At 41.8% G+C, this 27,123-nt stretch overlaps 1 protein-coding gene across 1 annotated transcript in view; it reads right to left on the reverse strand.

Moving 5' to 3' along the window:
• The window catches only part of RNF150 (ring finger protein 150), a 239,388-nt gene that overhangs the window by 82,188 nt on the left and 130,077 nt on the right, over positions 1–27,123 (reverse strand). Inside the window, exon 2 of the mRNA XM_055317069.1 lies at positions 13,520–13,770. Coding sequence (XP_055173044.1) covers positions 13,520–13,770 — 251 coding nt within the window. The remainder of the gene's footprint in view (positions 1–13,519; positions 13,771–27,123) is intronic.

Genomic DNA, 27,123 nt, shown 5'->3' on the forward strand with positions numbered 1-27,123 from the left:
GTCAAATTTTGTTAGTATGTGTATGTCTATTTCTTTTTAAGTGACATGAAAATCACCTAACAGAAATACTGACTTTTTTTTTAAGGTTTATTTACTTATTCCTGAGAGACACAGAGAGAGAAGCTGAGACACAAGCAGAGGGAGAAGCAGTCTCTCTGAGGGGAGCCCGCTGTGGGACTTGATCCCAGTACACGGGGGTCATGCCCTAAGCCAAAGGCAGACGCTCAACCACTGAGCCACCCAGGTGTCCCATACTGACTTCTGAATTTAAAAAAAAAAAAAGTCTCACTTTTAACAACTGTCAAACAAGTGTTATTGGATTTCTAAAATACAAACTGAAGAGATAATGAGTTCTTAATAAAATGGCTCAGACAAGCCATTTTTTGCAGTTTTTGCAACTGGTTCTTTCTGTCTTTGTGTTTTTTAACTGTACCAAGTATAAATGAGCCCTGGGGGCCATCTTACACTAGTACAGTCTTCTGTTTCAGGCAGGGCTCCTGCCTCTTCTCCAGGGTGCTCCTATGGATTTTCTCTAATACAACTAGACTGAAAGCACACAATTCATTAAAGATTGTCAGGAGGGGGGCCATAATGAGATTTATCCACCAACGTGATCAGAATAGGTATAAGAAAATATTTACCAAGACTGGTTCCTTGACAACAGTGAAGATAAACAGCTTTATGGAAAATAAATACAGAACTATTTATTAACAGAACAAAGTCCTACATAGACACCAACAAAGATGCTATATGACTCCAATCAACACAATATTTATAGTTATCTCCTAAATATTTAAGAAATTGAGAAAAATAAGACACTTTCTTCTTGTTCCTCTCTGTGTATAACACAGATATGCAGTGAAATTGATTTAAAAAACTAGGAATAAGGATGCAAAAGCAACCATCAAAATCAAATTTATGTTTTTCTGTTTTACTTGACTGGATAATTCTGTATCATATTTGCTCCTTTTACCTGACAGCTTGATTTTATAATCATTATTATCATTATCACCAAGTGGAAAAATAATTAACTGTTCTTATGTTCAAGGTACAGGAAGGGCACTGTAAGCATAAACAGAGTTGGTCCCAATTGTCTGGAACCTCACATGGCCACAGGTGACTCAGATGCTTCCTCCCTAGCTCTCCTACATAATGATAATCAATAATCCTTCCAGGCCTGATTGATAAGACGGAAATCTTTGCATAGCCAGTCTAATTTCTATGATGTAGGGCACCACTCCATAAATCTAGAAAAATGGGTAAAGACCTGGACTATTCTAATGGCCGTAGTTTAAGGCTGTTTGTGTACATATAACATGAGGTATAAATATCAGGGTTATTTTTTGTGGGAGGCGTTATAGAAGAGAAGGCAATGGCTTGGAAGTTAGAAGTTCTGATTTTTAGTTCTATTTCTGTCACTAACTGTGTGACTCTGTCCAGGTCACTTAAACATTGAGCCTTAGTTTCCCTTATTAGTAAAAGTAGGTATGTAAAATACTGTCATTTTCAGATCTCCCAGTTGAGGATTTTCATCCATCCAGAGGAGAACTGGGGATCAAACATCCTTTCAGATCTGAATTATCTTAAAAAAAAAAAAGGCAAATCCATGGCTAATTACTTCACTGAATACTTAATGAATACAACATAGACTTTGCCTTTCTGCCCACCATGCCCCCCCCCCCCAGGGCTCTACACTTTCTCTAGATCAACATCAAGGACCATTTGGGTCCTTTCTCTTTAGAAGACAGAAGCATCTCTGCCTGTAGACCTCTTCCTCCCTGGTGGTTGATGCTCAGCATATTCCCTTCCCTTTCCCTTTCCCTGTAAAATTCAAATTTGTTTTACATTCTATTACTTTTCTTGTTCTAATGTAACTTCAGCACTGATATATGCAAATGCAATCAGAGGGCCATGGGCCATGTGTATGTAAATAACAGAAAAAGATATTCACGGAGAGAGAGGTAACTATTTCAAGAAAACTTGTTTGAATGTCATTACCAGGCCCCACATTAAATAAGACAGGTCTGGTTTCTTTGGATTAGCCTCAAAGGCAAAAATGTCTGTGAAAAACAACAAGAAGCTTACTTAGCTTATCTTATCTGCCTGTATTTGAAATAGCTGCCATCTGCTGGGAGTCCTGTGGTCTCGGGACACAGGTCAGTCCTCGTGTCCCTGTGGGATGTCCTGGTGGACAGTGAGCTGACGTGTCTCCTCAGTATCACAACACCGTGGAGGTAGCTTGGCCTTGTGGAAACTACCCTGACTTGAATTCACCAACTAATCATTGTGTCTCCATTAAAAACAAACAACCGAAACACTGTGCTTCTCTCTCTCAAATTCGTTTTATCTAATAACCCTTTATGTTCTCAAAACTATGATTCTGGGGTAGGCAGTCAGCATTCTCAACTGCTTGAGTAGAATCATGGCCCGGGGTCTTCTTCCTCCCGGTTCCTACAACTGTGGATTCCCACCCACAGCCTTTTGGGAATGGGGGCTCACAGGGTGAGAGGTGCCCAGGCTATGCATCTAGAATTCCACCATCCTGACCTCAGTGGGCTATTTTCTTAAAGTAGTCATTCAGGGGCATAATGAGGACTTGTAAGGAGACCAAGAGAGATGTGTCGCAGTATTTAAAAGTCAGCCAGGCATGTGCAAATGGCCACTAAAATAATTATTTCTCCTAATTTAATAATTCCTCCTAATCATTACAGGACGCTTCTATCTCTGATAAGTGGGTTGTGGCGTGCATCTTACCTTCCCCAGCATTCTGGAGCCTTTACGCCAGTAAAGGCCTGGCCTGCTCCTTCCAGGAATGCAAGTGGTAGAGAAGGCTTCCTTCACCCTGGTACCCTTCCCTCAGCTTCCTCTCCTGGCCTGGCTTTCTTTGCTCCGGGTGGCTTATCCACCGCTCCTACCTGTGTCATTCCGATCCGGTTCCTGACTTCAAACACTTCTGTCCACTGACTGCATTGGATTGTCCTCCTCCCTCACAAGCCAGACCTGCCCAAGATCCTGATTCTACTTTGCTCCAAAATCACAGTTAGTTTCAAACCCTATTTACTTTGTTTTTGGCTTGGACAACAGAAATTTATTGTCTCAAAGTTCTGCAAAGTCCAAGATCAAGGGGTTCCCGGGGTTGGTTCCTTCTGAGAGCTGTGAATCTCTGGCATTCCATGGCTTGTACATGACACATGTCATCCTATCTCTGCTTTCATCTCCCTGTATGTGTCCAAACTCCCACCCTTTATAAGGAAATTAGTCACATTGGATTAGGATTCCAATCCACTTCAAAATGACCTCATCTTAAACAATGGTGCCGGCAAAGACCCTATTTCCAAATAAGGTCACATTCTGAGGTACTCAGGGTTAGGACTTCAACATAGGAATTTTCGAGGGGACGTGATATAACCTATAACACCATGCAAGGGACTGATATTCAGCCATAAAAAGAAAGAGGAAGCTCTTTATGAAATGGTAGGTGAAAATCTCTAAAATGCAAAAACATCAACATTTTAAATTATAATATGCTCTATTTTATGTAAGAAAGGATGAAAAGAACATGTACATATTTGTGTATGTCCATAAAAATATTGCTGAATGTCTGCTCCAGAAATCACTACCATGGGTGTCTCCCGGGATGTACCTGGGTTTCTGGAGGCAAAGGGTGGGAAGGAGAATTTTTAGTGCATAATTTTTTCACTCCTTGCATTTTGAACTATTTATTCAAAAATTACATTTAAGTATAATAAAGCCAACTGAATCACACTGCTAACCTACTCTCATGAAGAATTATGCCAATTTACAAAGCCCCCAAACATAACTACAGACCTCTTTACACACTTGCCTCCCCAGGGTTGGGTTTTAGCAGGTTTGTTTTTTCCTAAATTTACAGGTGAAATAAAATCACATCTGATTGCTTAATTTGCTTCCCCTTACAGTGGCCTCCTCCGGGGACCACCTGACCTCCTCAGATCAAGTATTACCTTAACATCTTTTGTGGAGCTTTTGTTCATCACAGGAACGAATTCTATATCAAAGAAATTCACCTTTTGAATCTGCCATAAACTTTGGTAACGTTCTTAATGTCAGTGAGTTCTTTTCACACATGGAAGATTTAAATGGGTGTGTAACATCTGCGTGTGGCAGGTGCACTGTTGAGCTGCCAGAGCGACAGCATTGAACCTGGAGGAATGTGAATTATCAGCGGTTCTTAGGTGTTACTGGCAAACCCTGGAAGAAGATCCAAAAGAACAGCAGCCCTCCCACCATTCTCACTTTTGGGCCCCGTGCAAGAGGGGATATGTTTCTTTTTTTTTTTTTTTCCCCCAGAAGTCCTGACTGAAGCTACATCTATGATGATAATCAACAAGAGTGAGCACTTTTATGGTGCTTATTCTGTGAGTGACAATGACAGAAGAATGGTGTTTCCAGGAGGAGACCAGCAGCTGGGCTCGGGCCAGCAGGTGCCAAAGACATTCTTTGGCAGAGCATTTCAAAGTCGTTAAAGATCCCAGCTTTACAACTGGCATGCCGTGTGTCCTTGAGCAATTGCTTACCTTCCCTGTTTCTTCACCTACAGAATGGGGCGATACATGCAGTGCCTTCACCATAGAGCTGTAAAGAAGCAGTGTATTTTTATCTATTATCTGTCATCTATCTATCTATCTATCTATCTATCTATCATCTTTTATTTATCTAACTATCCAAAACACCTATTTTTTAGAAGATTTTTAGAGAGAGAGAGACAGAGTGAGCAGGGGGAGGGGGAGAGGCAGAGGGAGAAGCAGACCCTCCACCGAGCAGGGAGCCTGATGTGGAGCTCGATCCAGGACACTGGGATCATGACCTGAGCTGAAGGCAGCTGCTTCACCGACTGAGCCCCCCGGAGCTCCATAAAGAATACTTGGATCAGAACAGATGCTGCGTACTTTTAAGTCGTCGCAGCTCCTGCGAGACACTCATCTCTGACAGTGTTCTAGATCCTCACCTAAGTTGCCTGGGAGTCACATTTGTGTCTGGGTTTATGTCTGATTATGCAACAGGGCATTCTGGGATTCATCAGAGATGAGGCTCCAGTGGGCTGGCATGTGACATGGAAAGCAGTCCCCTTGAGGTGCTGTGTGTGCTCTGTGATGACCTGCATCCTAATCCACTTGGGATGCTTCAACAGCCTCTTACGTATCACAGGATGTGTCCAGAAACGGGAATCAAGAGTCTGGCCATCTCCTTCAGTTCTGCAGGAACAATTAGGCACTGGACTCAGGCACACGGAGGCCGGCTGACACAGCAGGGTCCCCAAAGGACACTGGCCTGAGAGCAGAGAGGATGGGGCGGTACAGGAGACAAGCATCCCGGGGCAGAAGGGCCTTGCAGACCAGGACCCTGAGCAGAGGAGCAGTGGCTCCAGATGGAATGTGAGGCTGTGGCTGGCTCTGCAAAGCAGCCTCCATATACCGCCCTCTGGGGCCCCGTGTGCCCGGGAATGTGAGGTGTGACACGGGGGGAAATGGCTTCGAAGAGTGACATGAACTGGAGAGAAAAACACCAACTACATGAAACTGCATGATAGAGGGGAGAGCGTAGAGCCTGAGGCCACGTTGGCAGACGTCAAGCTGGCTTCAGACCTCTTATCCTAGATGCCCATCCTGTTCTGGCCGTTTATTTTTTTTTAATTTCTTAAAAAGATTTTATTTATATATTCAAGAGAGACACAGAGAGAAGCAGGGACACAGGCAGAGGGAGAAGCAGGCTCCCTGCGGGGAGCCCGATGCGGGACTCGATCCCGGGGCCCTGGGGTCACGGCCTGAGCCCCCAGGCGTCCCTGTCCCAGCCGCTTAAATGGCACCTCTGTGTGGATGGCTCCCATGTTTCTATCTCCAGCCCTTGTCTCCTGACCTCCAGATTTCCATATGGAAATAGCTGGCATCTGTGTTAGGTATCTGGTAGAGATAACAAGCTGCTCACATTTAACATCTCCCAACCCAAAGTCTGAGTTCCCGGCCCCTCAGGATCTCTTTTCCTGTCCTTCCCATCTCAGTTCATGTTGTGAAAACAGACCTAACTGCATCCTCCATTCTGCTCTTTCACTCACACATACGGTAAACGTGTAATTTATTATATAAACTAACTTTTGAGAGTAAAATGGGGAGTTATGAGTAATCAGGCTGGTACGGCAGGTCTACACTAGGATATATGCTTTATGTTTACATTTAACCCATAGGAATTGAAAATATTGTCCTAATCTGATTCCTTCGGACTCCTCGCACATTCGAGTCCCAATCCATCACCTGTCATCTGACTGCTGTACTAGCCTCCAAGCCGGTTTCTACCTGTTTTCAGGTGTACTGCTTGTCGATGTCACTACGATGCAAGCTATGTAAACGCAGAGTCCTTGTCTATGGAACAAATGTGAAAAACGCCTTTTCTTACCTCCAGCCCAGAAACTTCTGGAAGACTTGAAAAGGAAGTGTTAAGAGTTGCTGCCTCTGGGAAGAACTGGAGGAAAGGGAGGTTGATAAAAGGAGTTTGGGATGGGAAGAAATTTACTTTTAAATACACCCCCCTTGGGGCCCCTGGGTGGCTCAGTTGGTTAAAAATCTGCCTTCAGTTCAGGTCAGGATCCCCAGGTCGTAGGATGGGGCCCCACATCAGGCTCCCTGCGAGCCTGCTTCTCCCTCTCCCTTTGCTTGCCGTTCCCCCTCTTGTGCTCTCCCTCTCTGTGTCAAATAAATAAATAAATAATAAACAAATAAATAAATAAATAAAATCTAAACAAAAATACACACCCTTTTATTTTGCCTTTTTTTTTTCTTAACTGTATGGATACACTATTATTGTTAATTAGGAACCACTGCTGCATGGGGAATTATCCTCAAGAAAGCCAGATTCTTTCTCTGTAGTCTATTTATATGCTTTCCTTTTCCCATAACTCTGGAGAAAAGATGGAAAAAGATCCCATTTTGTTTCAAACCGTGTCAGCTGAGCTAAAAACCCATATCTAGATTTAACTCTTTGTGAGTTATATAAGAATTGAGCTCTTTAATTTTTTTTTTGGGGGGGGGCGATACTATTTCCTTAAGAATTGCCTTATCTATTCAAGGTGATCCAGTTAACAATTGCCTAACATTTTCTCATTCGATACTCCTTGGATGGGGCTGACATGTGATCAATCTCACTTTACTTGTGAGGAGGGATAGGAATAGGAAGGCAAAGTACCTAACCTGTGCAAAGCCACACAACCAGGGATTGCCAGAGGGCAGATTTGAATCCCCATCTGTCTAACTCCAAAGCTGGTGTCTAAGACGATTACCTTGCACTAGATTTATCTTGGCATCACCGCTTTAGGAAATGCGGCTCACCACCCACATCTCTCCATTTCTGGTTGTACCTCTGGTCTTCATGTCGCCATCTAAAAGCCCGTGGTGTGAGGCTACTAATGTAAAGGATATCTAGCAGGTGCCTGGGGGCTCCATTGGTTGGCTGGGGCCATGATCCCAGAATCCAGGGATTGACTGAGTCCCTCATTGGGCTCCCTGCTCAGCGGAGGGTCTGCTTCTCCCTCTCCTTCTGCTCCTCCCCCTGCTCTTGCTCCTCTGTCTCTCTCAAATAAATAAAAAAAAAATATTTTAAAAGACTATCTAGCAAGTCTTACTCCGTGGGAAACAGCACTGAAATGATCTTCTCCAGGCACAGTAAGACATGAGGGCTAGTGATCATTTAAGATGATGGTGACTGTCCTTCAGCTCTGATCTGCACAAAGCCAAGTAGAGACTGGAGGACCCGCCTGCCTAGTTCAAGGTGTCTCTCACGCACATACCTGAATGGCTGGATACTTTACCAACGCAAGCCTAAGGCTTTGATATTCCATTTTAGGCTGTGAGCCTACATCTAACCTGAGAGTCAATCTTTCTGAAGGGACAGTAATGCTTGAATAAAAATAAATGGCTTAAGTTAACCTGAGGCTTCTTATAGCCATAGCTTGCCCAGATGAAGCTTTCTATTGAATGGAATGCAGCACTGTCCATCAAAGCAGAAATCTTTTTCTACAGGAAATTATATGTTTTTATCCCATCCATCAAAGGGCCAAAATACTGTGCCTATTTTGATCAGGACACTGCTAACTTTTAAGATGATCCCAATTCGCTGAGTGACCCTGAGGGTAACATCTTGCAATTTAAGGAAAGTTATTAGAATGGGAGCAGAGTGAAAAAACTTAAGCCCTATGAACCATTTCCACACCATCCACTTCCAAATAACTTTTTCCATAAATCACAGAGTATGCTTATTCCTAGAGATGTGCAAACTTCATCTACCTGCATAAAGCGAATTGATGATTGAAATAAGTGATCAACTAATAAATTCAAACTTAAAATTTCATGCTTGACTCAATTGCTTAATGACGACTTGGATTATCTGTAGACTCAGAAATTTAGGGTTATCATTTTTATTTATCATTATCAAATTAGCTAGGTATCTTAATTATAAGTGCTTTATGTGTATAGTCTCCTTATATATGAACTTTAGCAGCCAGTGAAACAGAACATATTAGTTCTAGGGTTTCACTGCCTTGTGTCTGACTGGTGGTATCTACTTAAATTCCAGATTATTCAACAAAAATGGTAAAGTGGATTTGTAAGTAGTCATCAAGGAATCTCTATGATAGTAATAATGTATGCCATTTATTGAGAGCTTAAAAAGTGATTAGAATCATGTTCAGAGGCTTTTAAAAATAATATACATTAATCTATTTAATTTTTACTATAATTGGGATGTCTGGGTGGCTCAGCAGTTGGGCGTCTGCTTTTGGTTTATGGAATGACCCTGGGTCCTGGGATCGAGTCCCATATTGGGCTCCCTGTGGGGAGCCTACTTCTCCCTCTATGTCTCTGCCTCTCTCTCTGTGTCTCTCATTAATAAATTAAATTTTTTTTACTATAATCATAAGATGAAGGCATATTCCTATTCAGTTCAGAAAACCAAAGCATGAAGAGCTTAAGTAACTTGCCCATGTTTGGTAAGTGGTGGAACTGGACTACTATACAACCACTAAAAATCATATTTTAAAGATTACTTAATGGCAGGGAAAAAAGCTCATCAATTAATTAAAAAATAGATTATGTATTTGTTTACATGTACTTATTACATGTGTATTTGTGTCTCATACATAGGCATTTATGCAATGACCACATAAACTTACTGAATATATATTTAGGTCATTGCAAAACCTGAAAGGTTAAGATACTCAACTGTTAACTATTTCCAGGGTAATTAATTGGTGATTTGTCTTCTCTTTTAGTAATTTTTTTGGAAGTTAAAAATTTATTAGACTGAGCACATATCATTTTGAGAATCAGAAGAGAAGCAGTAACAATGTTTTTAGAAACTGTTCCAGAGGCTATAGAAAATTTAAACAAACCAATTGTCATAAAATAGGAAAATTCAAAGAGCTGTCTTTTTAAACAACAACCCAGACCTTACTGGCTTGCAGAAACTTTCTATTAATACTTTAAGAATCAGCTAATTCCAGTCCTATTTAAAATGCTCTTGAGCTGGGCTGTCCAATAGGATTTTCCATAATGATGGGAATGGCTACCATATGGCAGTACATATATAGGACATTTGAAATGTAGCTGGTGTGACAGAAACAGAATTTTAAATTTTATTTCATTACAATTAACTTAAATTTGAACGGTCACACATGGCTAGTGGGTATCATGTTGGACACTGCCATTCTGGATTACTAAAAATGGAGGAAAATTGGGGATCCCTGGGTGGCTCAGTGGTTAAGCACCTGCCTTTGGCCCAGGGCGTGATCCTGGGGTCCCAGGAACGAGTCCCATGTCGGGCTCCCTGCATGGAGCCTGCTTCTCCCTCTGCCTGTGTCTTGGCCCCCACCCCACGTATCTCTCATGAATAAATAAATAAAATCTTTAAAAAAAAATGGAAGAAAATTTGCAAATTCCTTATAAAAGCCTGTATAACTGTTACCTGAACATGATAGAAATGTAAACTATGGATGAATTTCACATATGAAAAACAGGGTAAAAAATAAACAAAATATAAATACAATCTAGCATATGTTAGAAGAATAGTATATATGTAAGATTTAGGATGGCCTAATATTGGGGAATGCATTACAATAATACACTCCTATTAACAGAAGAGAAAAAACTCAGACCATAGCTGTTGAAAGCTGTTTGTTAAAATTAAATCTCCATTCTTGACTAAAAGCTCTGAATGAAATAAGAGTAGCCTGACCTTTACTTAACATGAAAAAATATATATCTCAACCTAGAAAACTATAAGGGAAAATAATAAAATGGAGAAATGATTTTTAAAAATCCCATTAAACTCGGGATGTTCCCAATAAATGCTTAATGAAGAGGAATATATTCAGTGTTACCCTATTACTTTAGTTGATTCTGGAGGTACAAGCCAATGAAATTAGATAATGGAAAAAAAAAAGGTTTAAAAACTGAAAGAAGTAAATTATTACTGACTGTGCATATTATTTATGTAATCCTGATAAACTAATATAAACAATCACAAATACTTCAATATAGTGGTTAAGAGCGTGCACTCTGAAGCCCTGCTGTTGGTTCCGTTACGGACTATTAATAACTAGCTGTGTGACATTGAGCAAGCTATTTGACCTCTTCATTTCCTCTATAAAATGGAGACAATAAAATCCTATTACAGAGTTGTTAAGACTATTAAGTATGCAGTATATACAGAACTCTTAGAACATGCCTATATACAATACTATTTAATATAACCATCAGAATTAAGATAATAGGGATCCCTGGGTGGTGCAGCGGTTTAGCGCCTGCCTTTAGCCCAGGGCGTGATCCTGGAGACCCGGGATCGAATCCCACGTCAGGCTCCCGGTGCATGGGGCCTGCTTCTCCCTCTGCCTATGTCTCTGCCTCTCTCTCTCTCTCTCTCTCTCTCTCTCTCTCTGTGTAACTATCATAAATTAAAAAAAAAAGAATTAAGATAATAATAAGGCATGTTATAATCATTACAAAATTAATACAAATTATAAAATATATAAATTACAAAATTATGTAGTATAAAATATGTACATTATAATAATGTACAAAGTAAAAATACAAAACCCTAAATCCTTCCTATATGAAAAAGGATATTTCATTTATAATAACAGAATTATTAAATACCTAGGAATAACCTTAAGAAAAAAGTGTAAGAGTGAGAATATTTATTTATTTATTATTATTTTTGAAAGTAAGAATATTTAAAAATGCTAGTATGGGGCAAAAAGAATCATTGAATAGAGGGCAAACATATACTAAGGAAGATTCAACAACATAAGGTTATAAATTATCCTATAAACTCAAACAGATAAAAGTGTTTCTAAATTTATATAAAAACAGACATAAAAAAGTGAAAGTAGAATAATAAAGGAAGATTAGCATGAAGAGATATGAGACAATATAAAAGTGCTGAAGCACTCAGAGTAGTATGGTACTGGAGTATGAATGGACAGATTATGGTATAATATTGAGGGCCCAGAAGCAAAACCAAATACATACGGGTATTTAGTATATGCTGAATGGGGACACTGCATATGACGGGCAGGAAGATTAATTACTGAATAAATACCAGTTATAAAATCTCATAGGTAGGCCATCTGCAATAAAATAATGTTGGCTCTCTACTTGATTCTTTACACTGAGAGAAGTTCTCTGTAGATGAAAGACGTAATCATAAAAGTGAAATAAAAAGTAGTGGATGGAAATATGAGAGGATGTTTTTTTCTACAGTCTTGGGCTGTGAAAGATCTTATTATACAAAACTCAAGAGTTATATAAGAAGATAAATTCATTTATGTAAAATCTCCAAGTTCCGGCATGGCAAGAAGCGCCCATAGATAAATCAAAGGCAATGACAAATTAGGAAGATAAATTGAATCTTACATTGGTGAATTCCTTTGACTAATAGTGTTCTCTTCAATTTCTTTGACTTACACACATCAGGAAGAAAATGATCAACAGCTCAACTGAAAATGGTCAGTAGCTACTCCAGAGGAAAAATACTCACTTTTTCTATTTTGCTTGAAAAGATGTCAACATTATTTGTGATAAGAAAAATGTGATACCATGTTTAACATCAAACTGCACGCAGCCAAAAGCCCTATCATTCTTTTGTCAAGGATATGGGGAAACAGTATAACTGGTATATTATTGTGTATGTTAGTATAAACAGTATTATAACAACTTTGTTTATATTAGCATAAACAATATGTTGCTAGTTATTATTTTTTATTTTTTATTTTTTTTTAAAATTTATTTACGATAGTCATACAGAGAGAGAGAGAGAGGCAGAGACACAGGCAGAGGGAGAAGCAGGCTCCATGCACCGGGAGCCCGACGTGGGACTCGATCCCGGGTCTCCAGGATCGCGCCCTGGGCCAAAGGCAGGCGCCAAACCGCTGCGCCACCCAGGGATCCCAATATGTTGCTAGTTAATGTAAAAATTGGTTCAGCCTTTTTGGCAGACTTTGGGCGGTATCTATCATAGTTTAAAATACATATACCATTGCCCTATCTGTTAAACTTCCAGAATTTACCCTAAAGATATATCCACAAATGTGCTTAGTGTCACATTTACTTTTTTTTTTTCTTTTTTGGGTAGGAGAAAACATGTTGATCAATCAAAACCGGTTTAATCAATGTGAAGTATGCAGCAAGTGGAATTTTATAGTCATTAAAAATGAGGAGGCAGCTTGAATTGAGTGTGGAAATGAATAATTCCAAAAGTGAGAAATAAGGGTACAGAGTTGAGTGTGTGTGCTATCATTTGTTTAAAAATGGCCATTTGGAAGCACATAAAATATCCCTGGAAGAGAAGATATTCCAGGAGGATGTTGGATAACTGAGGGACAGACACCAGAACGCCATTATTTTAACTGCACACCATCTTATGCCTTTTGCATTTTACACCACGTGTACATATTATCTGTTCCAAAATTAATTGCTCTTTCTTTTCTTTTCTTTCTTTTCTTTTCTTTTCTTTTCTTTTCTTTTTTCTTTTCTTTTCTTCTTTCTTTCTTTCTTTCTTTATTATTTTATGAATTGCTCTTTAAAAGTTTTTTATTTTTTATCTCTTTTCTTCTTCCATTCGCTGGAAAACCCTGGCTCTTCCCACACAATGTTGCCACTATTAGCATGATCTCAGCTCACTCCCCTTTCTCTCTTTATTTTGGGCCTAAATAAGTGTCCACAAAACGAACACAGGAAGGTGTGACAAGACAAAGTGCCTCCACGTTACAGAGCGATACTAGGAAAACATCAAAACATGTATATTTGGCACAGAGCTGAAAAACTAGACGGCCAGTGGTGAGAATCTTTATCTCGAGTGGGGAGATAGCAGGTAATTTGGGTTTTATCTCAGTATTTCCTGTGATTCCCAAAATTTATACAGTAATGTGTATTACTTCTTCAAGAATTTTTTTTAAAAAAAAGAATTTTTAAGTTTTAACAAACTCTTTGCTACTCACCTGATTCCTGTCCCGGGCATTTGCATATCGAAACCTCTGGATATAATAAAACACCAGCCACGCGAGGGATATGATCATCAGGACGATGAAGGAGATGGAGACAAACACAACCGAAGTGCGGCTCACGTATTTCTGCAGGTTCCGGGTCCCGATGGTGATGTACATCGTCACCGTGATGTTCCTTTCCAGCAGGCTCACTATCTCCTTCCCCTTCGGCTCAGGGATCATTATTGCCACGATGTCTTCTACGCCTGTTGGGACAGGGGCAAGGAGAGGGTAACGAGGACAAGGGGAAGAGAGAGGGAGGAGATCAGCCGAGCACCGCAGGGCCAGGAGGGGGAGATGCTCTGCTCCTTCAGCTCCTGCTAAACCAGAGGGAACCTGCTGACTTCAGGAGCCCTCCCACCTTCACCGTGGACCCTGCAGAGCCCGGAGGAAGGAAGAGGCACCTTCCCCCCAAAACGCCCAGTTCTAGGCCACCTGTCTGCGAACCCCCTCTCCCCCCCATCCGGTGGCCCTGGGGCTGCTCAAGTACAGAGCTCTGCCAGTTTAGGGCAGTTTTCTCCTACACGGAGCGCCCAGAGTAAGCCAGAATGGGGGTTTTTGATGAGCTGTAAACACAAAATCACGGCCTCAGAACTCGTTTCTGCTTATTTTATCTAATTCGACGTAAACAGCTCGGGTATCCTCACACTCAGCAAAGGGAAGATGGAGACCACACACATAATTTTTCAAATTTATGATACCTCAGCTTCCAGATACTCCTACCACAAGGCCCATTACTGGGTAGTTTGCAGCCAAAGTGGCAATCGGTGGTGGTGGTGGTGGTGGTGTTGAGGGGGGGGGTCTGAGTTATCCTGGGCTATTGTCCGTGTCCTTGATGACGATGTAGGAGGCACAGCCTCTCAGTGAGGAGTTCTGGGGCCTCTACAGGAAGTGTGGTAAGTGTGTGACCCCAGCTCGAAAATGATCGACTCAGCGTGTCACTGTGGCTGACACTTGAACTAGACCATTAATTGCAATTTCACCAGGATGGGTTCTTCGGGATCCCCCCAGTGCAGGCCCGCGAGGCTCTTCATGAGCCCTGCTTCTCTCTGGAAATAGCCCTCACCTGGGGTCGCTGCAAATTCAAGGGAGCAAATTTGCAATTAGGATGCTGTAGATGCGATTCGGCACGAGATCAAACACCACTGGCGCTGTTGGCGCTGTTTCCAGGGGGCTTTGTTCACGTGCCAGGGCCACTCAGCTAGACGGAGCTCCCAGAGTACCTCTGCTCGGAGCGCTGCAAGCTCCTAGGGGCTACTTAGGGCTTTCACTCGACCCTGATCTCTATGCAAGTTTTCAATCCTAAATTCCTCGCTGGTATTTCACTGAATAAATACCTTAAGAGCCAACTACGTACAAAGGGACCTCTGTGTGCTACATCAATCGCGTATTTTTAAATATGCCTCAAGCTTTCGTACTGGCCCAATCATAAAAATCACAAAGCCACGGAATATGTAGATTTGACTATTATTTCTGGGAATTACTGAAACCGACGGCTTAAATTTCAATTCTGCAGAATTTACTGACAATTCGGATGCTCCGTCTCCTTTCATGTTTACTTTGGCTAATGGGTGCCTGTGGTCTGAGGTTTTGTGAGGGATTAAGGCTGCTGAGAGGTTTTGTCTATACAGAAATATGATCTGTGTATACTGGACTAATCTGGGCTGCTGAGGCTCATGCCAGGGCTGTAGCTATTTTATAGGTATTTATGCAGTGGTAGGATAAATAATTTTTCATTTATTTTACTTCCTTATTTGTATTTTTAAAGCGTGTCTATTCATGACTCTAGAATGAGATTTTTGAGGATGAGGTCCTGGGGTTATTTATGAGACTTTATGCTCAGACTTGCACATGTTCCACATTTTCCATTTCTATTTCAATCCTTTTTATTATTTATTTTTATTGAAGTGTGGTGGACATCCAGGGCTGTATTACTTTCAGGTCTAACGTAGTGATCCGACAATTCAGTCCTATACATTACGCTATGCCCACCATGATAGATAGGTTTTACATGTTTTTAGTAGTCAAATTTTATAATATATTCCTTTATGGCTTCCAGTTTTGATTCTCTGCTCAGAAAGCTCTTCTTCACTCAAGCTGATAGAAGTACTCATCGAAAATTGCTTCTCCAAAACACAATTTTTCACATTTAAATCTTAACCCGGATGTGATTTCGTAACAAAACAGTACTTATTGAGCTTTCATAACATGATGGGCAGAGAGGAGATGGACAAGATGCAGTTTATTTTTCCCCTAAATTCTCATATATGTTTATATCTACTTTCGGATTTTGTTTTACAGTAAGGTTGACCTATCTTTTGCAAACCTATCTCAGCCTGCTTTAGCTGTGCAGTTTTTAACATATTTATCATCGGGTGGCCTAACTTGGTCTTCAGTAACTCTCCTCCCAACAATTTTCCTACTATCTGATTATACTTAAAAGACCATGGAGCCGGGATCCCTGGGTGGCGCAGCGGTTTGGCGCCTGCCTTTGGCCCAGGGCGCGATCCTGGAGACCTGGGATCGAATCCCACGTCGGGCTTCCGGTGCATGGAGCCTGCTTCTCCCTCTGCCTGTGTCTCTGCCTCTCTCTCTCTCTGTATGACTATCGTAAATAAAAAAAAAAAAAAAAAAAATTAAAAAAAAAAAAAAAAAGACCATGGAGCCTAACAGTGAAAGGTCAAACCTCAACTCAGCATTTTAAAAAGTGGGCAACCAGGGGTACCGAGTGGTTCATTCGGTTAAGCACTTGACTTCGGTTCAGGTCATGAACTCAGGGTCCTGGGATAAAGCCCCAAGTGGGTCCCATCTCCATCCATCTGGGCTTCCTCAGCAGGAAGTCTGCTGGTCCCTCTGCCCCCTCCTCCCCCTCATGCTCTTTCTCCCTCAAATAAATAAAATCTTTTAAAAAATATTATTATTTATTTATAAGAGAGAGAGAGAGAGAGGCAGAGACACAGGCAGAGGCAGAAGCAGACTCCATGCAGGGAGCCTGATGTGGGACTCGATCCCGGGACCCCGGGACCCCAGGATCACCCTGGGCCAAAGGCAGCGCCAAACCGCTGAGCCACCCAGGCTGCCCTAAATAAAATCTTTTAATAAATAGATAAAAATAGGCTATCAACTTTTGGATATCCACAAAGTTTTAAATCACTCATCATCCATTTTTAGGGACTTGAGAAAACTGTCTCTGCCTGTAGGGTAAAGTATAATTAACTATTTTAAAGCATTTAAACCTAAGTGCTTAGTTAACCCTGCCCGTGTTGTTTGTACCCCTGGTGTAGCTTCATGACAGAGGAGAGCCGCTGGAAGGGGAAACAGTGAAAATGACAGTGGAGCAGTCCTATTTGTCTAGACCTTGACTTTATTCATCTTTCTAGGGCTGATGGTGGTAAAAAAAAATGGATTTTTGGATATTTCTCCAAGTGCTTTAGGCTATGGATTATTGTGCATGGTAAAAAGGGTATGCATTTATCCCAACAGAAATAGTCACTAAGAATTCAGGCATGTAGGTTTATCCAAAACCAGTACGGTGAAGTGGATCTGCGTGAATTATCTGGTCAGTCTCATCAATGCACAAAATCAGGGCCAAGGCTACTACGGGGTCTTAGATGCTCCAACGAGGCACGTGCAGCAATGTGAGTAATGAGGCAGCTCTCTGATCCTTGCTTCATCTTGAAGTGTGCAGCCACAGTGTCGGGGGAAGCCAGCAGCTTCTCCCCAGGCTGACTGTCGTGTCACTGCTTCTGCAAGCGTGAGCGAGGGAGGCGGGGCGGGGGGGAGCAGGGGGAGGCGGGGGAGAGGCTGAAAGCCTGAGCATCTCGGTTACAGGCTGCCCCGAGTAGCTCTGATCTAGGACATTGGGAGGCTCTGGGGCTCAGGGGAGGGGGACTAGCACGAAGCCTACTTTGTGGGGGCAGAATCTGCAAAGAGGCCCTGCCTGCTATCGGGGTGACTCTGTGTTCTCGGTGATGCCCAGTCATGCCAATGCGGAGTGCCTCTTTGGCGAAATTATGTCAGCTGACCACTTATTTTCCTCCCACAGGCGCTTTATACTTCTGAGCGCTCGCTATTATGCGATTCTGGTGTATTCTGGAAAAGCTCTTCGGCCCTGTGAGACCGTGTGCCCAGCACACACACGACCCAGCGGCCAAAGAGCAGGAGCCGCTGTATTTGTAGTGCTTCCTTTCCCGGAGAGAGTGCAACTGCCATCATCTAATTTGGTGTATGCAGATAGTAAAGGATCAAAACACAGGTTCAGAGAGCTGAGAAAGGCTTAATAACCAGAAAACCCTTGACTTGTAAATTCAAAACCAGGCTGTTTAAACACTGCATCGGAAGCACGTCTAGAACACCAGCAGCATGCTAGCATTTTACGGAGTGGCTGCCCCATTCCTGCCCCAATCCTACCCACGCATCTCCGAGGGTGATAACACCCCTCCTAGGTTCATATGATCAAAAACCCGTTTTCAATTCTCTCTATTCTCTACAGAGGGCCTTTTAGAATGTAGGCAATAATGAAGAAAAGGCTGCAGTGTTCCATTTGTAGATGTTTTCTATTTATGTACTTAATATCTACTATTTTTTTTTTTACGGTCAGCTCCTGATTATCATCTCTTCTTGTGTCACAATGTACGGCAACTGATCTTTAAAACTGCAAAATATCATATAAATGTGGAGTAGTACCACTTAAAGTTATTTTTAATAAACACAGATGTAAAAATCATAAAGCACTCCCAAATAGAACCCAACAATACAGTAAAAGAATCTTCACATGGGATTTAAGGCATGTGAGGGTGATTTAACATTAGACAATATATTAATACTTTTTAATTTGTTAACAAATGAAAGGAACAAAGCATACGACGGCCTTGTGTGATCCTAGCTGTCCTTCAATATCTGGTTTCTTAATTGTCTATAGTCTTAGTGTTTTAGCGAGGCACAGGTTGACCAGCAAAAAGTGAATCTCTCACTTCCCTGGCAGCTAGATGTGGCCATGTGAGTAATATTTGGCCAATGAGATGTGAATGGAGGTCATGTTTGCCACTCCAGGCTCCTACCCACAAAGGACTGAGTATGTGTTCCTCAGATTGTTTCCCCTTTTCCCTGTTTTAAGCTAGAGAGATGCGGAGCAGCCAGCTTCTTAGAGAAGGAACCCACATGCTGAGGATGGTCTCCATTCCTGATTCTTATTAATAATAGTATAAGGAAATTTCCTTAATGAGATAAAGATCTTCCAGAAGGAACACATTAAATGGAGGACACGACACTACAAGTTCTCCAATTCAAATCATGAATAAGACCGGGAGGAGCCAACATTTTAAGTAGAAGTGATATCCGGCACGAAGAGATATAGGAACTAGAATGTAAATCCTGGAAAGGAAGAGTGAACATGACCACCTAGAAAAGCCAAGATAATGTGGATTTTGAAATTAGAAGAGCACTGAGTAAATACAGGATTCAAGATCCACGTCAAAAATGAAGAGTTTTCTATACACCGGTAATATCTAACCAGAAAATGTAATGGAAAAAAGTGGTCTGCACATACTAGCAGCAGAAGTCATAAAACAGCTGAGTGTACAGCTCATAAACACTAGCCCCTCTGAAGAAAACCATACAATAAAGGTTCTCTGAAAGACATAAAAATTTCTGAAGCAGATTTCAACTTAACCCAAGGGTTATTTAGTATATTCAGTTTCCAAACACATGTGATTTTTAAAGTTATCCATATGTAATTATTTTTATTGTATTATTTCATTATGGTCAAGGAACATCAGCTCTTGATATTGTGCCTTAACCATGGAATACATTTTGGGGGGATGAATGTTCCGTTTGCAGGCAGAAACGTAATATTCACAAACCATTCTTTGTTTGGTATCTATACCTCAGTGACTAAGCGTATTAACTACGTTCAGATTTTCCACATCTCCGCTGTCTTGTCTACCCGATTGCCTGCGAGCTGTGTGGTCAAGTGTCTCCTACAGCTGCTGCTCCTCACTGCGTTTCCATGGGGGGCCGCACGGGCACTGGTAGTGGTTCTATCTGCTGCCACCACTGTTGCTGCGGCAGGTCCGAGGTCATGAAGACTCTGGTTCTTTGTAAGTGACCTTTTCTTCCTCCTGGTAGCCCCTTGAAGTCATTTGAGGATCGCCTTTGTGTCTTAAGTGTCGCCGGCCCACTGGCGAGTACTCAGCAGCTCACCCAGCGGCCTGCCAGTGCCCCTTAGCCCGGTCTCAGTCCCCTGTGGTGAACCGCGGTGGGAGGCCCACGATCCTCCTGACGAATCACCAGAAGGCCCTAATGGCCTCAGTTCTGTCACAAGGCCTACGTCACTCGCCTCACTTCATCTTGTCACGCAGATGCAGGCATTTTATCACCTCCCACTGTCCCAAATACGTACAGTAAAGTTCCCTAAGAGACAGACCGCGTTCACATACCGTCTTTAGGGTACAGTGCTGTAACTCTCCTGTTGTACCAGGAGTTCCTGTTGTTCCTCTCTCACTGTGCCCAATTTATACATTTAAGGCTTATGTACAAGAAAAAACATAGTGCACATAGGTTTTGGTACTGTGCATGGTTTGTATCCCCTGAGGGTCCTGGAAGGTTCCCGTGTGGGTAAAGGGGAAATTACTGTACACAAACTCTTTCTTTTCTTTTTCATTTTTTAAAAAAGATGTTATTTATTTATTCATGAGAGACCCAGAGAGAGAGGCAGAGACACAGGCAGACAGAGAAGCAGGCTCCCTGTTGAGAGCCGGATGTGGGACTCGATCCCAGGATCCGGGGTCATGCCCTGAGCCAAAGGCAGATGCTCTACCCCTGAGCCCCCCCGGGCATCCCCACCAATGCTTTCAGTCTGAGGTATGCATTATTTTCTTTATTTCTAAAACATCTGTCTTCATGCTTTATTCAAATATTCCCTCCTATTTCTTTTCTCTCCTGCGATTCCTATTATCCCGTTGGTGGCACTCATTCTGTTAGCTATATTTTTATACTTTCCCCCCTCTTTTAAAAACTTTTTATTTTGAAATGCTTACAGACTAAGATTGGCAAATGTGGTACCCAGAGGTCCATGCACGCACCTCCCAACTTCCCCCAGTGGTGGCATCTCACATATCACAGGGCATTATCAAAACAGGAAATTGACTGGCACAATAAAATTAACCAGATTACAGGACTTAGACTTCACCAGTTTGGGCATGTGCAGATTTTTAAAAGGTCTCTGTGTAAAATTCCATGACATTTTATCACTCGCGAGTCATTCTTATCATTACTACAATTAAAATACTGAAATATTCCATCACCAAAAAGAACTGCCTCCCCCCTCCTTTCCCTGCCCTAACCTCTGGCGTCCACTTATCTATTCCCCATCTCTAGAATTTTATCATTTCTAGGATGTTAGATAAATGGAATCATACAGTATGTAACTTTAATATTGGCTTTTATTTTTTTTTCTCAGCATAATGCCCTTAACATCAATCCAAGCTGTTACATGTATCGGTGATTCATTCCTTTTTACGAAAGAATGGTATTCTATAGTATGGAATATTCAGCCACAGTTTAACTATTCACCCATCATTGAACATATGGGTTATTTCCAGTTTGGGGCTATAAGTCTACAGCTGCTATACCCATTAGTGCACACGTGTTTGTGTAGATGGAAGTCTTCACTTCGCCGGGATGAATGCCGAGGAGCCAACTGTTAGGTCGCATGGTAGCTGCATGTTTCATTTTTAAAAGAACCTGCCAAATTGCTTTCCCGAGTGGCCATATCGTTTTACGTCCCCACTGGCAATGTGTGAGCGATCCCGTTTCCCAGCATCCTTGCCAATATTTGGAATTACCAGGGTTCTGTCGTTATCATTTTGTTTTTCCAGCCCTTCCCATAGGTACACAGTGGCACTCTGTTGTGTCCTTTATGATTTCTCTCTACCTGTTCTGGCTGACAGTGAAAGAGTTTCTCAAGCTGATCTTCCAGCTCATACATTTGTCTTTTGTTGTATCATTCTGTCTTTTATCTCACTTGTTGTTCTTGATTTACACTATTATATTTTTCATACTAAAGCTGAACAACAGCTTTTTATTAAACAACAACAACAACAACTTCTGGCTCCTTCTCCCCCCTTTTACAAACTTCCACTGCATAAAAGCTTCTCTTCCTTAATATTTGTGGTCCACCTTTTCAACCACTCTTTTCCAGCTGCTCTCTGCTTTGTACTCTCTTTATTACTGTGGTGCTCCTCAGCTGTCTTGTTACCTCTGGCTGAGCAGTTCCTATCTCCCTGGTGGGATGGGCTGCTCTGCACAGTCATGTTTTCTGTGGGGAAACTGAGGCAGCAGCCCTAGTTCTGTTCCTCCAGGAGATTAAGGAGAGGAGTGAACAAGCTCAGGTGGCCCCCACATTAGCAGTGCCTCCTCCCGTTAGCAGGGTTCCTGTCACACTGCGGGCCGCTCGCCTCCCTCTCAGGGGGTCCTGGCCCTCCTCCCTGAGGCACCGCTGAAGTCAGGAATCAGCTCCCGGATCCCTGTAGCTGTGGACACCCTCTGATCCAACTCCATCTCCTACCTGTGTCCTGCTTCTCCAACCTCCCTCTATGACTCTTGGAAACTTAAGTCTCTGGTCAACAAATCTCCCAGGAGCTTCCATCTCTTCTTAGGAGGATTCCTTTACCTCTTTGCTTTGACTGATCTGGCTGCCTTACAAGGACACTGGTTTCTCTGCACTGTGATTAAGGGGAAAAGGTTTTGGGGCACTTGGGTGGCTCAGGGGTTAAGCGTCTGCCTTTGGCTCAAGGTGTGACCCTGGGGTCCCAGGATCAAGTCCCACATTGGGTTCCCTGCAGGGAGCCTGCTTCTTCCTCTGCCTGTGTCTCTGCTTCTCTCTCTGTGTCTCTTGTGAATATATAAATTTTTTTAAAAAATCTTTTTTTAAAAATAGGATACATTTAAAATTTTTTTATTTATTTTCTTTAAACCACACTGCATATACCTCAGAGTGAGATGCTGGTCTGGTGTCCGTGCTCCACTTTGCTACTTCCAGCCCCTTCCCACCCTTCTTTGAAAGTCACTTGGCCTTGAGATTCTCTCCACTGCATCTCGTCTCCTCGCCTTGTCTACCAATCTCCTGTTCATCCCTTTCATTACCTCCTTTAGCTCCTCGTTCATCACATTTGCTCTCCTCGGGCTGGCATTTTAGTCATTCACACAGATAGGTCACCCAACACTTGGGCCTGTCAGTTGTTTGCTTTTCTCTTCTCCATCAAGCTTCTTTCTCCTCTAGTCCTTCTCTAAGACACGTATCCTTACCCTGGACCTTGTCACTACCAGGAAACCGCACCACCTCTGAAATCCCGACTTCAGAGATGTCACGTCCTCTTCTTCTAGCTCTCTTTACACAGGCACCTCTCCACCTATGACCTGCCTCCCGCTCTCCCCACTTTTCTTAACTACCGATCAGCCCTTTCCTGGCTTCATTTCTGTCCTTACTCTTCTACTCCAATCTCAGCGTAGATCACATGGTCCATGGTTATCAGAACATCTCTAAAAATACCCAGAGCTCCCTTGCTCTTCTATGTCTCCACAGAACATGCCCTAAAAGATTTGCTTTTTCTCTGCTTTCACTTTATCATGTGAACACTGCTAAGAGAAAAATCTCATGAGTCATCTGTTTTCACTTCAAATTTATAACCCCTTTCCACAAATGAACACCTAATACTGCCTTTTCTACTCTGTTCTGGACCCGCTTTCCCTTTGTCCAAACGATGACTTCAGATCTGTTATTAAATGAGGAAACTCACAGTGAAGCACTTAAACACAAGGCCTGACATATAAAAACCACAATATAGATGTCAAGTTTTATTGGTATCATTGCTGTTTTACCACTGCCAAATACACAGATGGGCCTGTCTGCCCCATCCTCTTCTGAGCACAATGCAGGACATGCCCCCTCTGCTACGAAGACCTAATCCTTTAAAGTGCAAATGGGCAAAACCATAGTCCTATCACTTGTCAGGTGTGGACAAGGCACACAGGACTTTTATGTGAGTTAAGAGGAAAGCAAAGGCCTTCTTTTCCTGCTGATCTTAAACAGGAACATCTGGATGACTAAACTACAGCAGTCATCTTAGTACCATGAGGGGAAAAGATTAGGGATACAGCTGGCACAGAGGGACGAAAGACAAAAAAATCAGTGCAGAAATAATATGATAACGTCATCTGAGCCTTGATCAAGCCATGCCTGAAGTGAGAATGCCTTTGGATTTCACAGTTATCTTGCAAAAGACGGTTTGATTTGAGTTTTCTGCGCTTTGCTTCCATATGACATAACCAGGTAGTTACTCCCAAAATGTGTGTGTGTGTATGTAAAAGAATCCAGGTCTTCTGAATCCCAAACCACTGTCACTGAACCTGATTATATTTCTATGTAATTTCTCAGGTGGTCTATAATTTTACTTTATCTGAATCCACATTAGCTTTTGCCCTTAGTGTTTTCCTCTGTGTACATTTCGGGGAAGAACATTCATATGAAGCAAAATTATTACTGTCGGCCTTGCACATATGACTCCAAGGCCATCCCAGGCCATGAGTGAGAGGTCATTCCAAGTGGTGCCAAAGTGTGTTCCGTTAGCTCTCCTACCCCAGAGAGAGGTTAGTGCCATCCTGGACCACGTACCTTTCCTGAAACCCATGCGTGACTACTCTTGTTTGGGATGGGAAGGATGTTTTCTGGAATACAGTCTTAGTCTGAACTATAAAAACAGTTTTCAAGGGATAAAAACAAACTCACAGGAGGACCAATTAAGGACTGAAACTTATATATGGAAACCAAACAGATAACTTGTGGTGCGAATCAACAGACGTGATTGCTCTAGCAGCCCAACAAGCTCAAGATATTAAAGGTTCATCGGAGTCGCTCAGTAAAAACCGGTTGATTTAAGCTCCTCCAGTGCTTTGCCGAAAACTTGAAATCCATCAAATGCTGGATGTTACTGAAGTACATTTTAATTATGCACCAGATACTTGAAATGCAGATTTATCATTATAGTCAGGCAGACACTCAATAACAACGATGAGGTCAAAAAACTTTTAAAGGAGATGCTAACAATTGCCAATTTTATTTTCTTTGGAATGGCTCTAGTAACTCACTGATGTCAGTTCCTCAGCTACACTTGAGATGATCAATGAGTCACACTTTTTAAAAAATTCATATTTTTTCCCAATTTACAAGTGTGGAGAATTTTCTATGAATTTGTGATAACCGTAGGAGGAGTGATGAATATAATATAAGGTATTTTATTTATAGCCCCACCTGTAGCATTTTCTTATAACATATTCAGTAAGTCAGACTCAAAAATAACTTTCAGTTTTTCTGAGAATTTTAAATGATTAGAAATGGCATCATAGAGTGCAGGCTGAAACATAACAAATCATAGTGTACTATGTTGATCTACACAATAATTAAGTTTTTATTAGAGCAATAATCTGGCTTAAAATCCTTCCACTTACATATAAAATGGTTTGAATTCAAATTTTAGCTTGAATAAAAACCAGTATACATATAAGTCTCATTAAAGAGCAGACTAATGGAATCACAGGATAGGAGACACAATGAGAGACCAAAATTCTGCAAGCTTTCTCTCTTCCTAATAATCTAGTTAATGAAATTAAATAGCAGAATCATACACCAAAACTTCTAGCTGGGTGACCCCAGAAGATTTACAAAATCTTTAAGCTTTAGCTTCATGATCTCCAAAACTTAAATAGCAAAACTTATCTCGTCCAAAGTGGTGGGGGAGGATTAAATAAATAAGGCATATTAAAAAACCCCAGAAATAGTGGGTGCTCACTAAACAGAAGTTATTGTCACCAATATCATTTATCAGGTAATTATTTAAAACATTGCAGACCGTGTAAAACTTGCATTGGCACCAAAGGAAGTAAGGCAGGGGTGGGAAGGGACACACCAACCTTGGCTTCCAGCCTAGTTTCCCCCAAAACAAAGGATGAGCTTCTGGACAACCTATACCCCCTGAATACCACGGGGACACTCCGAACAGCTGAGGGCCAGGAGGTCCATGCTGAGCAAGTTGCCATTTCTGCAACACGAAGGGTTCATTTGTTAGCTTTCACCTCCGGTTGATCAATAAAAGAAAATTCTGAGGTAGATAATCAGGAAATTAATCTTCAAGGGAAAAAAAAAACAAACATAACTCTGGGTTAGCAATTAATGGCCTACATGATATTGTTGTTAAGGTGGTGAAAAACAAAAGTCGTGCAACTTTGAATTCACAACAGTCACATAATCAAAGAAAATGTGGATTTATGTTTTGTTTTGCTTTGAATTAGTGGGAAAAATCACATCAGTTATTCCCCCAGTAGATGATTTTTAACAATGCATGGCCAAGAACTTCAAATTACAATTTAAAAAACCCGAAATGCCAAGGATCTAAGGAGCTTCTGGATATTTATGGCGTACTATTATGTGCCATTGTACAGAATAGGAAAATAAAGCTGAAATATTTCTTCTCACAGTTTTTGCTTAATTGGCAGATGTGACCTCGAATCCCCAATTCACTGCACACGTATTAAATGCCTCCTTACTTGATTTATCTTCTGCGTTTCTTTTTAGTAATCTCCAAAGTTGCCTTTAGTAGTCTTAGAAAACTCCAACTCTCTTTATTAAGAGTCCATATTGGAAAATCCCTTTCTTAAGAGCAAGTTTACTATTTTGGTTTCTAAGAGGAAGCTGGGAATCCCCACATAATTTTCCCTATAGTAAGAGGACACGGCTCTAAATTCAACAAATAATACTAAACTCAGTTGAAAGACCAACTGCTAACAAATACACTGAGAAACTATAGCAAAAGTGGGACAGAACTCAATGATAAACCTTCGTCGGTAGCAAAAGAGCTTCTCAAGGATCAGAGCTCAAACTCCAAAGGAGTGGAAAACACTGCACATCCCTTGGCCAGGTCTTTATGCCTCCATTAATCAGTAGGTCTCAGGGCAAGGGGAAGGAACTGGATTCATTTTATTAGGATCTCAGGTCTAGGAAGGGGAGAAGGGCTGGGCAGCTGCATATGCATTTTGAGGACGCTCCACAGATCTGAAATCTGCCTCCCTGTCCTTTGTTCAATACATTCAATACCTTCCACACTAAGTTACAGAGTGTCTGTCATAGATGCTGCCCATTACCCACCCAGATCCCCTCGCCCATACTATTTTAGTGCACACTGTCTTGACTTTTAACTGCCAGCCCGTGCATTTCTTTGCCTACACGGCTTGCTCACCAGGTACGACTCGAACCGTGTGTAGTCCAGAGAAAGGAGGAACTGCCACCACCAAAGAGCAGTCTTGAACTAATGATCGAAGAGGCTGGTGTATAAGTACCTCAGCTCCCACGTCCCTGTGCCTGTGGAACTCCATGGCACACCGGCGCTCATTTTCCAGAGCTCTCCAGTGGAATTAACCCTCAGTGACTCTCAGTGGTAACTTGCTGAATAAACACCTCCCTTATTGGTTCCTCCCCTTCCCTGCCAGTGTCTCCATTTCCAAACAGG

The sequence above is a fragment of the Nyctereutes procyonoides genome, unplaced genomic scaffold (assembly GCF_905146905.1).
Source record: "Nyctereutes procyonoides isolate TBG_1078 unplaced genomic scaffold, NYPRO_anot_genome, whole genome shotgun sequence".
Classification (NCBI taxonomy): domain Eukaryota; kingdom Metazoa; phylum Chordata; class Mammalia; order Carnivora; family Canidae; genus Nyctereutes; species Nyctereutes procyonoides.